Source organism: Rana temporaria, chromosome 3, assembly GCF_905171775.1.
Source record: "Rana temporaria chromosome 3, aRanTem1.1, whole genome shotgun sequence".
In the NCBI taxonomy this organism is placed as follows: domain Eukaryota; kingdom Metazoa; phylum Chordata; class Amphibia; order Anura; family Ranidae; genus Rana; species Rana temporaria.
The window spans coordinates 397451838-397466038 of record NC_053491.1 but is presented as its reverse complement, the minus strand read 5'-3'; the positions used below and the strand labels follow the sequence as shown (position 1 = coordinate 397466038).

General features: G+C 42.4%; 1 protein-coding gene across 1 annotated transcript in view; it reads left to right on the top strand.

Annotated features, from left to right (window-relative positions):
* The window catches only part of TGFA (transforming growth factor alpha), a 96707-nt gene that overhangs the window by 47487 nt on the left and 35019 nt on the right, over positions 1-14201 (top strand). Inside the window, exon 2 of the mRNA XM_040345875.1 lies at positions 8065-8118. Coding sequence (XP_040201809.1) covers positions 8065-8118 — 54 coding nt within the window. The remainder of the gene's footprint in view (positions 1-8064; positions 8119-14201) is intronic.

Genomic DNA, 14201 nt, shown 5'->3' with positions numbered 1-14201 from the left:
GTACTTCCAGCCTTGCAAGTGACCCCAGCACTGTGGTGATATCTCCCCTCCTTTTGTGCTCTATCACCTAGACTGTGATAACATAACAGCATTTAAAAACCCAGACTTGCCCGAGCTTGGGAGTTGGACACAGGGAATACATGGAACCAAAACAAATGCTTTCAAGCGTTCCAATGTTCTTCTAAAGGTATCTTGAATGTCTCTCCAATTGAAGCTAATGTTAAACTGTTGACTAGATGGTACTACGTTCCCTCCAGGTTGGTGTTGATCTACCCAGATGCCCCCCCCTTGTGCTTTAGGGGAAGAGGTTTTGAGGACTCAATGTTCCATATCTGGTGGTTCATGTCCTCTAATAAGGACCTACTGGCATAAGGTTTTCTGCATGTTGAGGAAAATCACAGGGACAATCTATCAAGATCTTGCCATAGCCCTCTTAAACCACAAAGCTGCGAAGATTATTAAACCTATGCAGGCACTGTTCTTCTTCATTCTCCTGGGAGCCAAGATCACGCTTGCAGGGGCATGCAAAAAACCTTCCATATAATTGTTAGTGACCAAGAGGAAAATATCATGGATTATGTCTCAAGAGCTAATAGTCGCTAAACTACAGGATAAACTTGCAAAATGTGAAGCTATTTGGGAACCCTGGGCGACGTAGAGCAAGATATCTCTCTGTCCGAGCACCGCAGATACTGTTTGGTCTCCTGCTTCTTCCCTCTTTTCTTTACACTTTCTCTTTTCTCTCTGAGATTCCTTGGATTCCCTGCCTCTACATTCCCTATTTTATTATTATTTAACGTCTGCCTATTTGGGGGGGTACTTGTACCCCCCTTACAAGAGGTAGAAGACTAACCAAGTTGATTATTTGTTTACAAGTTGATAAGAATTGTTTTGAGCTATTATATTATCTATACCAGGGGTGGCCAACCAGTGGCCCGCGGAGCCCTCTGATGTGGCCCGTGACCTCCTGCTCTAAAATGTCGGGTTGGCAAGCCCACATCGCCGGTTGCCGACTCGCCATACCGCAGCATCAGTGTTGTGAATGAAGCTGGTGGTAGAGGAAGAAAGCGGCTGCGAAGCAGAGCCCCATAAGCCGAATCGTCCTCTACAGCGCCAGATTTTACCACAGGGGGGGGAAGTCTTTGGCAAAATTCATCTAACCCGTAGGATATACACAGGTGCACTACGCTACACCTGCGGTGTGGGTAAACCGCAGCACATCAGTGTAAAAGCAGTCTTAGTCCCTTCTTACACGATCAGCCTGACCAAATGGGACCCTCAATTCCCCTCTATAGAGTGACAGATGTCCGTTTGTGCCCACCTACCTCCAATCTGAAAAACAGAAATTAAGTCGTCCCCTTCCATCTGGGCAGACCGGAGGGCCTATAGAGTAGCCTTGACCTGTCATCTGCCCGCTCCGCTCACTGTGGCCCGCGACTGGTTACTAAGTTGCTTAAGTGGCCCTCACTCTTCAAAAGATTGGGCACCCCTGATCTAGACGCTTCGAGGATTTATGTATCTGCAGCTTCCCTGCTTTGAGATGGAGATTACTGGCCTCTGATGAAGAGCCTGGGGCGCAGTGGCCTTTGGATTTAAGCTCCACAAGAGACACTGCACACCTACAGATTGATCCCACAGGGGTGATGTGTTGATGTCTGCTCGGTTTAGGGAGCTGTGCCCATATGGTCACCCAGACACTTGCAATAGTTCAGGATCTTTTGGACCCTGGCTTCTGGGCAAAGCTCAACATTTTTAACCACAGAGGTGTTTCTTTTTCCTCTAAGTTGTTAGTGTTTAAATGCATATTGTTGTTTTCTAGCATACGATATGGTGACAATAACAACTGATGCAAGGAAAAGGTGGGAAAAACTGTTTTACGAGCCCCCCTTGCCTCATGGGATTGCGGTTTCTAGTCTCCCCTCAGAACAGAATTTGTGGGAAGAGTTCCCATTGGCTCCTTGACCTATGGAATCAGGTCAAACTGTAGCTAGGCAGTATAAGGGGTTGCTAGTTTACTATTGGGTAACCCCCTTAAGTCTGGGAAAAGTGTGGGAGGCATTCCCATTGGCTGCCCCAAGCTGGTCAGGTGACCACTGTATCTGGGCAACAAAGGGGTTTTCTGTGGAGAATTCCTAAATAAAAAGGGGGATTCAGAGCCTTAGAGGCTCAATCGCCTCAGTAGCATCAGCTGTGGGTTTTTTTTTCCGCCTTCCCTTTGTCGCGGTTTTCACTTTATTATGTGGTTGGTGTTACCTTTTAAGGGGGACAGTTTTTGTATATAAAGTTAAACAAGTTATATATGTTTAATTGGGGAAATTCCCTTTTATTTTGATTATACAGCTTGAGTCGTAGTGGCTGTAGTAGTAGTAGTAGTAGTAGTAGTGTTTTTGTGTACAAATCTCCTGACTGCTATCCCATTCATTTTACCATGATTTTGAACTGTAATATTCTTTAACAGATAGCCTTGCAGGATGCTGTACCGATTTGTTTACACTTGTTTTTCTAAAATCCAATAAACGTATTGAATTTTGAAAAATCCAGACTGTGATAACGCTGCATCATTGAAAGACCCATGCTATGTTAGCGCTGCAGCGGTGAAAAAAAACCCAGACTGATATTGCCGAAAAAAAACAGACGTGTTATCACAGTCTGTTTTTTTTTTTTTTCCTGTGGCATTATCACAGTCTGGGTTTTTCAGTGCTGCGCCGTTATTACAGTCTGGGTTTTTCAGTGCTGCAGCGTTACCACAGTCTGGGTTTTTCAGTGCTGCAGCATTATCACAGTCTGGGTTTTTCAGTGCTGCGGCGTTATCACAGTCTGGGTTTTTCAGTGCTGCAGCATTATCACAGTCTGGGTTTTTCAGTGCTGCGGCGTTACCACAGTCTGGGTTTTTCAGTGCTGCAGCATTATCACAGTCTGGGTTTTTCAGTGCTGCGGCGTTATCACAGTCTGGGTTTTTCAGTGCCGCAGCATTATCACATCCTGGGTTTTTTAATGTTGCAATGTGATCACATCCTGGGATTTTCAATGTTGCAGCATCATTACTATCTGGGTTTTTCAACGTTGCAATTTAAAAAATAACAGACTGCTATGATGTTGCAGCATTTTGACAGTCTGTGTTTTCAGAACGATGCAGCAGGAGCAGGGTCATCACATTCTGAATGGAAAAGAGTACACAGGACGACGGTGCCATGAGCAGATGTTCGTTCATCCAAAATAGTCACCAAAATCCAAGTCATGTAAACCTTTCTCTTTTTAAGATTTTAGAGAATGAAATGCCTTTCCATAGTAATCTATGCTGTATTGTGACCACTAATAGCCCTGTTATATGGCCGCCCATATCTGCAGAGAGTTCATTTAGAGGAGATTTTTCATTGTATCTTGGATACCCTTTGTGCTTATTGGCATGGCCACGTATCTGTTGGAACAAGCTGAGTTTCGCTGACGTGGAAAACTGGTAAATTGGTAAGTATTTAGATACAATACAGTTCCCAAGCAACTTGAGGTCTACAAACAAGCAACAGGGTAGAATTTATGGCAAATGAAATTGTATGTCTTTTGTAAAAAAAAAAAATTCCTCTGAGCATTTTTTAGCACAGCCTTCTGTTCTTGGCTCAAATGAAGTGTGACGTTGTCACATTATTATATTTAATAACTGCACCCCTGCAATTCTTTAGTGCTGTTTGAGGCTCCCTTGATGAGGTCCAGACCAGTTTTAGACAAAATGGGACCATAGGCAAAAATAAAAGTGGGGGGCCTTGTGTGCTGGAATTCTATACTGTGTGACTGGGAGAGCCTAATATAAAGTATGACACATACAACATATTGAGTGAGTAACTTATATAGCGCTACAAATGCGAACTAAATCGCCTCAAGGCGCTTTGCTTCCAGTGTCGTCCTTCAGAAGAGGTGGGTCTTAAGTTTTTTTCTGAAGGTCCAATGGTTTTCTTCCATGCGGATGTTCGTGGGTAAAGCGTTCCATAGCCATGGTCCTTGGACTGCAAATCTTCGTTCTCCTTTAGATTTGAAGCGGGTCTTGGGGATGTGGAGGAGGTTTTGATTAGTTGACCAAAGGGCGCGACTAGGTTTGTAGTGTTATTGCAGGAGTATGAAGATAACAAACTACATAGAGGGCAGGGTTCAGGAGTATGTAATGGTTCAGGAGAATGTACCACACAACATAGTGAATAGGATTTGGGGGTCATGCGAAAATATCAAAAGGAACAAACACCAAAAAATGTTTTAATCCGTATAGTATTTGTCCCCAAAACATCAGAAGACCAAGACCGCGCACGCTCAGAAAGGACAGAATGCATAACAATATAACACATTACATCAATTCCAAAGTTGTATTCTGTCGTATGAGAATTTTTCATACCTTTTTTAATTTTCCTCTTCATTTTCGATACGAGACTAGCATGCAAAAAAAAAAACGGACAATTGTTCATCTGATATTCTCATTGTGTGTACGAATCTTTAGATGGGAGATGTGGGGCCAGCTTTGGTGTAGGCTTCCTGGCCTACTGAGCTTTATTCTCTTTGTAGAAGAATATAAAATGGCTTTTCAAAAAGAAACCTTTTTGATAATTTTTAGTAAAATCGGAGGCTTGGGAGTTTGGTCGGATGTAACCTTGTCGGATATCAGATTTCTAACACATGTCATAAACGAAGCTTGAATGTGAGATTCTTGGGAAGAAATAATGCCTTGTACATAGGACTGGTTTTCCTGGCAGGAAAACTGCATGATAGTTTTTGGCCGGGAGTCCCGGCCGTGTGTATGCTTCATCGCAGTTTTCGCAGCAGGAAAACCGCCGGAAATCCCGGCGGGAAAAAAGAGAACATGTTCTCTTTTTTCCCCGCTGGGATTCCCGGCGGTTTTTAAGCCGGCAGTTTCCCTATGGGGAAAACCTGCGGTAAAGCATACACACGGCCGGGTTTCCCTACCAAAGCTCTCATGGCAGTTTTCCAACATGTGTAGGGGGGGAAAAAGCTACTGAGCAGGTTCTCGGTTTTCCCCTCGGTTTTCCCAGTGGACTTTTTACCGCCGGGAAAAACAATTGTGTGTACAAGGCATAAGGGTTGAGAACTAGCTAGATGCCTATAGAGAAGTATGAATTGTGTCCAGCTATGTGGCTTGTGTCATATACGTATGTATGTTTGAGCTTGAAGTAAGATGATGCTTGATTGGAAATAACAAAGTGCACAGCGGTGCAGTCTGCTTGTGACACCCATGCAAATAAGCGTTTCCGGATGACTAATAACCACAAGGAAAACCTAGTTTACTATACAAACAGTAGTGAATGGGTGGAACCAAGAATATTACATATAGGGTTCAATTCATTATTTTAGTGCAAAGACCCGTGATGGGAAGTTACTAATTCCATGTCCGCTTTTCTGCAATTTAACCCATGTAAACATGTTTTCTGATTGCTTTTTATTGGTTGAAGCAAATATGTGTTTGTACTTATCATATTTGCATAGCACTTCATAAGTAATAATTTTAAGCTAGAAAAACATCTACCGTGCATATTATTTTGACGTTGGTCTTAAAAAAGTCATGTCAAAATATATTTAGTTGCCAGTACCAATTGGTCAGATATTTGTTCTTATTTTCCAACAAAAAAATAACCTACTTTTTTCAGGTTCCAGCAAAGAATAAAATTTTCTTTGCTACTTTTTTAATATAGTTTACCTAGGGGTGTGTATTTTCATGATTCACTCTGTTCTGCATAAATGTATAACTTTCAACCTGGAGGGAAAATAACATTTGATTTTTGCCCGCATTCAAACAGAACACATGCAGTTTAAGAGCAATAAATAGCACTGCATTTTTTTTTATAAATACACCCCCTAGTAATATAAAGTTTCTATTCTTCTTCTTTCTTTTTTTTCTTTTTTGGAGAGACTGGTGCAAGCTTGCATGTTATGCATTTAGGTATTGCTAGTCTGAAAGAGAAACTGCAGTCTGCTCACATAATTTGTAATAAAAACATCTTTGCTATTCTGAAGCTTCCCTCCAACCACTTTTCATATTATTTTATATATACTGTGATTCTGTACTTGCCAAATATTCTGCAGACATCTATCTCCACTGAGTCTGGCTGCATCCATTTTAACTGTGGGCAGCTGAAACTGCTGCCTGTTCACTTCCTGGATTTACACAGAGGCACACCTGCAGCCCTGCAGCTCTCATTGGCTCTCTTATGACTCGTTTCCCCTCCCTCCCTGGCAAACTCTGACTCTTAATCTCTCTTTCTTAAAGCGGTATTTCACCCTGCAGAACACAGTATGCCTGTCTTAATTTTTTTATCCCCGTACTCACTGTGTAATCGTACATAGAAGATTCCGACTGCCCGCGGGGAATGGGCGTTCCTTTCAAGAGGGAGGGTGATTGACGGCCGGCTCTGGCACGTCACGCTCCCCGAAGACAGCCGGAGTAGGTCTCGGCTCTTCACGGCGCCTGCGCACAGACTATGCGCAGGCGCCGTGAAGAGCCAAGCCTATTTCAGCTATTTCTGGAGAAGCGTGACGCACCAGAGCCGGCCGTCAATCACCTTCCGTCTGGATTGGAACGCCCATTCCCCGTGGGCAGTCGGAATATTCTATGTACGATTACACAGTGAGTACGGGGATAAAAAAATTAAGACAGGCATACTGTAGCTCGCGCTACTATGCCAAATTTTATGCTAGAAGAAAAAAAAAGTTTTTTGTTTTTTTTATAGGGTGAACCCCCGCTTTAATCGTGACACTTTTTTACTGTATAGCACTATTGTTGTGACAAATTCATAAAGAAATACTACCATATCAGTAATAAGGAAAATGGAGGACAACAAGACCTCTTTTCTGTTATTCCTCGTACACACGACCGTTTTTCTCGGCAGGAAAAAAAAATGAAATCTTTCCCCCGACAGGATTTCTCTCAAGCCTGCCTTGCATACACACGTTCAGGCCAAATACCACCCGTCCAAAGCGCGGTGAAGTACAAGTACGATGGGACTATAAAGGGGAAGTTCCATTCAAACGGTGCCAGCCTTTGGGCTGCTTATGCTGATCCTCGTGTTAGTAAAGGTTTGGTGAGAGACGATTTGCGCTTTTCATGCGCTGCATTAAATGATGCAATAATTTGCAGCGTGACGAATACGATATCTCCATTACAAACGCTAGTTTTACCAGAAAGAGTGCTCCCGTCTCATACTTGATTCTGAGCATGCACGTTTTTTTTCCCCTCAGAAAAGCATACCCACAACCGGTTTTCCAGATGGGAAAAAGTCCCCCGGGAATCCCGATGGGGAAAAAAGAAAGCTGGTTCTCCTTCTTTTTTTTTTTCTGCAGTTTTCGCGTCAGGAAAACTACGATGGAGCGTACACACGCCCAGTTTTCCCGGCCAAAAGCTCTCATGCCAGTTTTCCCAATGGGAAAACCGGTCGATGTGTATGAGGCATTAGAGTAAATTGTTGATTGTGTAATTATTATCAAGACAATTGTGCGTCAAAATTTGTATTCAATTTCCCCAGGAACTGATATTTTTTACTTTTTTCTTTAAGCTGGCAATACATAGATAAAAATGTGTCTAGTTCAGCAGGTGGAATTTCGACTTGTGCATGAGCAGCGTGGTTGTACAGAATCGAACTACCGATTTGACTTTTGCACGACCACCCTGCTGACGGCACGACCACCCTGCTGACGACACAGATTGAGCAGCACCCTGCTAATCAATCAGTGCTGTCAGCTACAGTTGGCAGTGCCGTCAGTTTATTCTGACAGCGGGGAAGTCTCCCTACTGTCAAAATACAAAGGGCAGAGCCAGAGGATTCCCCTGTCCACCTCGAATGTGTGGATTGGGGGGATCAAGTCTTATTTTTTTTTTTTTTTAAACCCACCTAGTAATGGTCCCAGCACACATGCAGGTCTGGGAACTCCATTTTTCACCAGTAACTTTGTGGTACTCTCCAGCATCTATCAAAAACTGAAATGTCTATAACCCTTTAAAAAAAACATATCATGGAAAGGTTTATGTAAAATATGTTCTTATATACATTTTTTTTCTTTCTTTTTTTTTTTTAGGGCTCCTTTTTGCTGCTTGCCATGCACTGGAGAACACAACAGCTGTGCTGAGTGGTAAGTAAGCTTATTTAGTTCATATAGGTAATGATCTTCGGTGTTGATGCGGGAGTAAGGTGGTAGTAAGCTGTGGATTGCTACCTAAATTATTGAAAAAAAAAGTTTTAGAAGCCAATGTTCATGAGAATTCAGTTTAATGAACCAGGGTTTAGTGATGTCACTGGAGCTTTCAGAATGGTATGTATTGATAACACGAGGACACTAGTCAGTTGTCTATTTTTATATGTTTGTTGAGCATGGTGGAATTTTTTTAATAGGCAGCGCAATCATAAAAAACTGTCGCCAGCATGCTTGAAGTAAATTAATGTAAACGATGACCATGAACTTCTCCTGCTCGCTTCCTTTTGGTCTGCTAAATATACCTTTTCAAATGGTTTTGTTATGTCTTCCAAAAGTGTACAAAATGACCTGTTGATTTTGACATAACTCTTGAGAGCTGATAACGTCCTGTGATCGCTGCCTGTACACGAGGAGGGGTTATAGAGATGAGGAATTATGGATAAGAGGAGGAGATATGGAGTTGAGGCGTGGTCTATGTAATCCATCAGAAATTAAGTAGGCAGGGCTGACAACGCATGCAAAGACGTCGGGGGCTAATGCTGCGTACACACGATAGGTTAGTCTGATGAGAACGCTCTGATGGACCGTTTTCATCAGACCAAACCAATCGTGTGTGTGGGCCCCATCGGTTATTTATCCATAGGTTAAAAAAAATAGGAACTTGTTTTTAAAATTTAACCGATGGATACCTAACCGATAGAAAAAAAACGATCTTTTGTAGGCACGTCCATCGGTTAAAAATCCACGCATGCTCAGAATCAAGTCGACGCATGCCTGGAAGCATTGAACTTCATGTCGTTGTGTTTTACGTCACCGCGTTATGACACGCTCGTTTTTTTAACTGATGGTGTGTAGGCACGACTGATCATCAGTAACCATCAGAGCGTTTTCATCAGACTAACCTATCGTGTGTACAGGGCATAAGAATACACTGTTTTGTCATGTCATAGAGGAAGGTAAGAGCGCACCATATTTCTGCCACATCAGCAGTTATTTTTTTCTGTACTAGTATCGCGTTTAAAGGGCTAAAACTTGATGTACTCATTTATTATTTTTTTTATCTTGCCTTGACAAACCTTTTAGAGAGAACCTGTGCTGAGAACATACATAAGATGCTTTTGCCAAGTTTGAGTTTTGTAAATGCTTGTTGCTTGATTGTTTTATCGATCCAAAGGCTTTAAAACCCAACTCTAAAGCCCTGTACATACAATCGGTTTGTTCGATGAAACAGACCGATGGACTGTTTTCATCGGACAAACCGATTGTGTGTGGGCCCCATTGGTTTGTTTTCCATCGGTGAAAAAAAATAGAACGTTTTAAATTTTTCCTATGGATAAAAAAAACGATAGAGCTCCACACAGATTTTTCTATCGGACAAAAATCCACGCATGCTCAGAATCAAGTCGACGCATGCTCGGAAGCATTGAACTTCATTTTTTTTGGCTCTTCGTAGTGTTGTACGTCACCGCGTTTGGACACAATAGGCTTTTTGACTGATGGTGTGTAGGCAAGACTGATAAAAGTCAGCTTCTTCGGATATCCGACGGAAAAATCCATCGGATTAGATTCCATCAGATATCCGATCGTGTGTACTAGGCTTTAAAAAGTGAAAATATCCACCCTTGCAGTGCCCCTCTACCCACCAAGCTTCAAATGTCATTTGCTCATTATGTCTAGGGGATTGCAGAACCTCGATCCGACTGGCTCCAGCACTTCCCTCTTCATCCCAAAGTTCCAGTCTATGGGCGGAGCCTTGTCATCATCCCAGACAATACAGGAACATTAACCCTGTAGTTCATGTTTTTAATGCAGCACACCAAAGCATGTGGCATTAGCTTTCGTGAGTTGCGGTGTTGCATTCATTAAAGTGTGCCTTACCACAGTGCAACAGCACTGGTCTAAGACCTTTTGGATCTATAAGTATACTTGTTAGCTGAAATTTTGAGACACGTGATCGGAGTTTGGTTATGGTGTATAAAGAGTCCATCTTTCCTGTCTCCTTATGTTATATCAGGTTTCTTATGCCAGCCATATGTGGCTCTAATTTTGGCCAATTCAGCAGGCTTTGAGCATCACCCGGCTCCACAAAATTACAGCCATTCTTCATATATTCGGAATGTTGCGGAAACAGCGCCTGTCTAAGTACAAAATCGGGCAAGGATGATACCTCCATCTACACTGTTTACTGTGGATAGAAGAATCTATTTGAGCAATCTATGTGTGTAAGGTTAGCTTTTGGCTACTGCAAGCCCACCAGTCACTTCTTTCCTACAGACGACTAGAAATTGTGCTACTAGAATTGTGTTTTGTTTCTGAACCAAAGTGATTAGAACATTTTCAGGATGGAACATTTTTCTTGAATTAACGCATTCATAACATGTATATGTAGTATTAGTTCAGTAAAGTCCATTCATTCCAAAATCAAATGTTAAAAGCAAGCTAAATCTTTCAAGAAACATTCAAATGTTTTGAGAAATTTCATACAGACTTTTCCTAAGAGTTTTTGTTTGAAATTCTATCCATCTATGGCTAGCTTTAATCTGCTTCCAGCTGACAGTTTAATAGAAAGTGCTAAAACTTACTAATTTTGTCCCAGGAGCATTGTGTAGATATATAAGGAAAGCATAAAGAGCCCCCAATGCTGTCCCATTATATACGTTTATTAGACATATGCGCGTACACACGGTCGGAATTTCCGACAACAAATGTTTGATGTGAGCTTTTGGTTGGATATTCCAACCATGTGTATACTCCATCGGACATTTGCTGTCGGAATTTCCGACAAGAAAAATTTGAGAGCTGGTTCTCAATTTTGTCGGAAATCCAATCGTCTGTATGCAATTCCGATGCACCAAAATCCTACGCATGCTCGGAATCATTGAACTTAATTTTTCTCGACTCGTCGTAGTGTTGTACGTCACCGCGTTCTTGACATTCGGAATTTTCGACAACATTTGTGTGACTGTGTGTATGCAAGACAAGTTTGAGGCAAAGTTCCATCGGAAAAAAATCCACGGTTTCTTGTTGGAATTTCCCATCATGTGTACGCGGCAATACAGCCCTAAAGACAGAAGACCAAATCCCAGCATAATGCCCAGCCCTAATCAGGTTTTCTCCAGGTAGCCCTCAAGCTTTGGTAGATGTCAGACACTGAGATCTCTGTACTGTCACATAGAAGAATGTATGGGCTGCATACCTGACACAAAGACTATACATTCACATGGGCTGTGTTACTGTACATAGCAGTTAAGCCAAACAGACTTCGGGAATTCGCAGAGATAAAAACTAAAAATCTGAAATTGTGTGTTTTATCACTAAAGTTAATGTTCCATTGCACTGAATGGGGTCCGACTTCTGATGCGACAAGTGCTCCAAAGTCAGAGCGATTGTCGCTTGTAGCAAAATAAAACTCTGGCTTAGGCATTGCCCTCAATGGGGAAGTGAAAGCGTACTGTGAAAACCAAAATCTAACTTGGGCATTATATTATTAATCCTTAAAGTGGATGTAAACCCACTCTCATCCTTTTTAAACTACTGCCATGGTGCTGATCTATAAGGATATACATGCCTCCTGCATGTATCCTCACCTGTCAAATGTCTCCCCTCTGTCTGTTATAAGAACTGAAAAACTGCAGATTCTGTGGGTGGGTCTGTTGTCTGGAGCTCTGTGGGTGGAGTCATAAAAGTGTCAGTAGACTACCTGCCCTCCTCTACACTCCCCTTGTCAACATGCATTTTGTCCTGTGTATTACTTACACTGAATTCTGCTATGATCACTAACATCCAGTCAAAATCCAGAAAAGTAACCACATGACTTCTGAAAAGGAGTGGGGGTGGGAATTCAAAAATAATGCCTGTCTCCAGGCTAGTGCATGAGATATGTAAATAACCTGTCACTCACAGCAGGGCGGAACGGACCAAGGTTTTTCTCTGTTAGTCCATTTTTATCTTACTCAATAATAAGAGGATTGCTCAAAGCTGGATTAACTCTTTGTGGCAAGACTGGGCACAGATGATAGTAAATCTTATACTGTACATTGTGACAGGAAAAAAATTTGGGTTTACATCCACTTTAAAGGAGAACTATAGGCAAAACGTTTCATTTTGGATAAAGTAAGGGAGGGTTGTTATAACTCCTGTACGGTTTATTTTTGACATCTGTTTCCCATTGGGAAGATTTCCCATCACTTCCTGTTCCATAACCAAAACAGGAAGTGAGAAGAAATCCCTGCAAATTAAGGGAATCCCTTGGGGACCCTCAGGTCACCAGAACTAGGGTCCCCATAGGAAGGTTTCCCCTTTTGGTGACGACCCAAAATGTGGGATTTTCTTTTACTTTTAGTGATGATGGTTAACAGGAGAAATCTATTGTGAAATCTAGGGTGAATCTCCCCAACGGGGGCACTGACAGATTTTCTAATCTCTATCCAAAACTAAAAAAAAAAAATATATTGTGCCTTTTAGGTATACTTTTAAGTTTGACCACACAATTTTTTAGTTAACCAGTAATAGACAATTTTTAGCTGACAATTCTAGAACACCTTCCCATTAGTGCATTGATAAAGCCTTTGGCAGGATTATTATGGGAACTAGGACAGATCTTTTCCTCTGAATGCACAGAACAAACATTGCCAGCTTACTTTAAAAGGTGCACTCTCATGTGTGTTTGTTCACGTGTTGTTTGGCTAGCAGGTTCTAGCTCTTCCCCAGGCACAGGTTTTTATGAGGCGCTCTGCTTTCGGTTTAGTCTTTTCCTTCTTGGAGAGCACATAGTAAGTATCTATGCTGTGCCCTAACCATTTATAAAGAACAAGATGATCCTGTTGTGTAAATGAGCAAAATACTGATGTCTGTAAGAGGTTTTCATAGCAAAATGAATGCTAAAACACATTGCGCTCCTGTTTGTGAAAACATCATGCTTTCAGTTTTCCTAGAAACACTAAAATGTATGCAAGTACCGTATTTATTGGGGTATAGCACGCTCCCGCGTATAGCGCGCACCCCTAAAGTTGCCTGAAATTCCTGTGGAAAAAAGATTTTTTGTACTTACAGTTTTGGCGTCTCTTGCGCGGCGTCCATCGGCGGCCTCGTCGGGTCCGGCGTCCGTCTGCGGCTTCGGGTGTCCTCTTCGTCGGGTCCGGCGTCCTTCTGCGGCGTCCTCGCGTCCTCCCCGCTCGTTTCCCGCGCCAAGTTTGAATACTGCACCGACATATACAGAGCGCAGTACACTTGTGTATAGTCGGGCAGGCTCGGCTACTCTCGCGCTGATGTCCTGTAACAAAGTGCGCGGTTTACGCCGATAAATACGGTATTTCAACTTTGGTCCTATATTCTGATATTATAAAGCCAATCTGCCACCTACAAATAGTGTAGAGGGCCATTTTGTGGTTGAATTATATCATCAGTGCAATGCTTATTGCTTAGCCTGTTTTCCTTAAAATAAAGGTACCGTATATACTTGAGTATAAGCTGTTTTTTGTCAGCACATTTTTTTGTGCTGAAAATGCCCCCCTCGGCTGATCTCCCGGATTTTGGGGACCCGGTACCCGGTAAACTTGGCACACATGTAGCCCCACTCTTCCTCTACAAGTGTGCAAAGTTTGTTGTCCAGGGGACCTACGGCCGGGGAGCACCGATTTTTTTCAAAGACAGGCACCCCTTTCATAGACTCTTATGTTAAACGTCAGTCTAGTCATGGGCACAGTGAGGTATGCACATGGATACAGTGAGGCATGCAGATGGACACCCTAGGCTTATACTCGAGTCAATATGTTTTCCCCGTTTTCTCTTTCGTTCATGGACGGACACAGCCTTAATCTTGACTTAGTAGGTATTAGAATTTCTTTAGGAGTTGACTAGGCAGAAACTTATATAAAAGGTTAACTTATCATACACACCCTATAGCCCCGCCCAGGGGGCCAGCCCTCTGGGTGTAACCCCTCTCTCTGCATCTCGCAGATACATTTTTTTCTGCCTAGTTTCAGGAGAAGACATGGCTCCCTTCAGGCCCATGGCTTGAA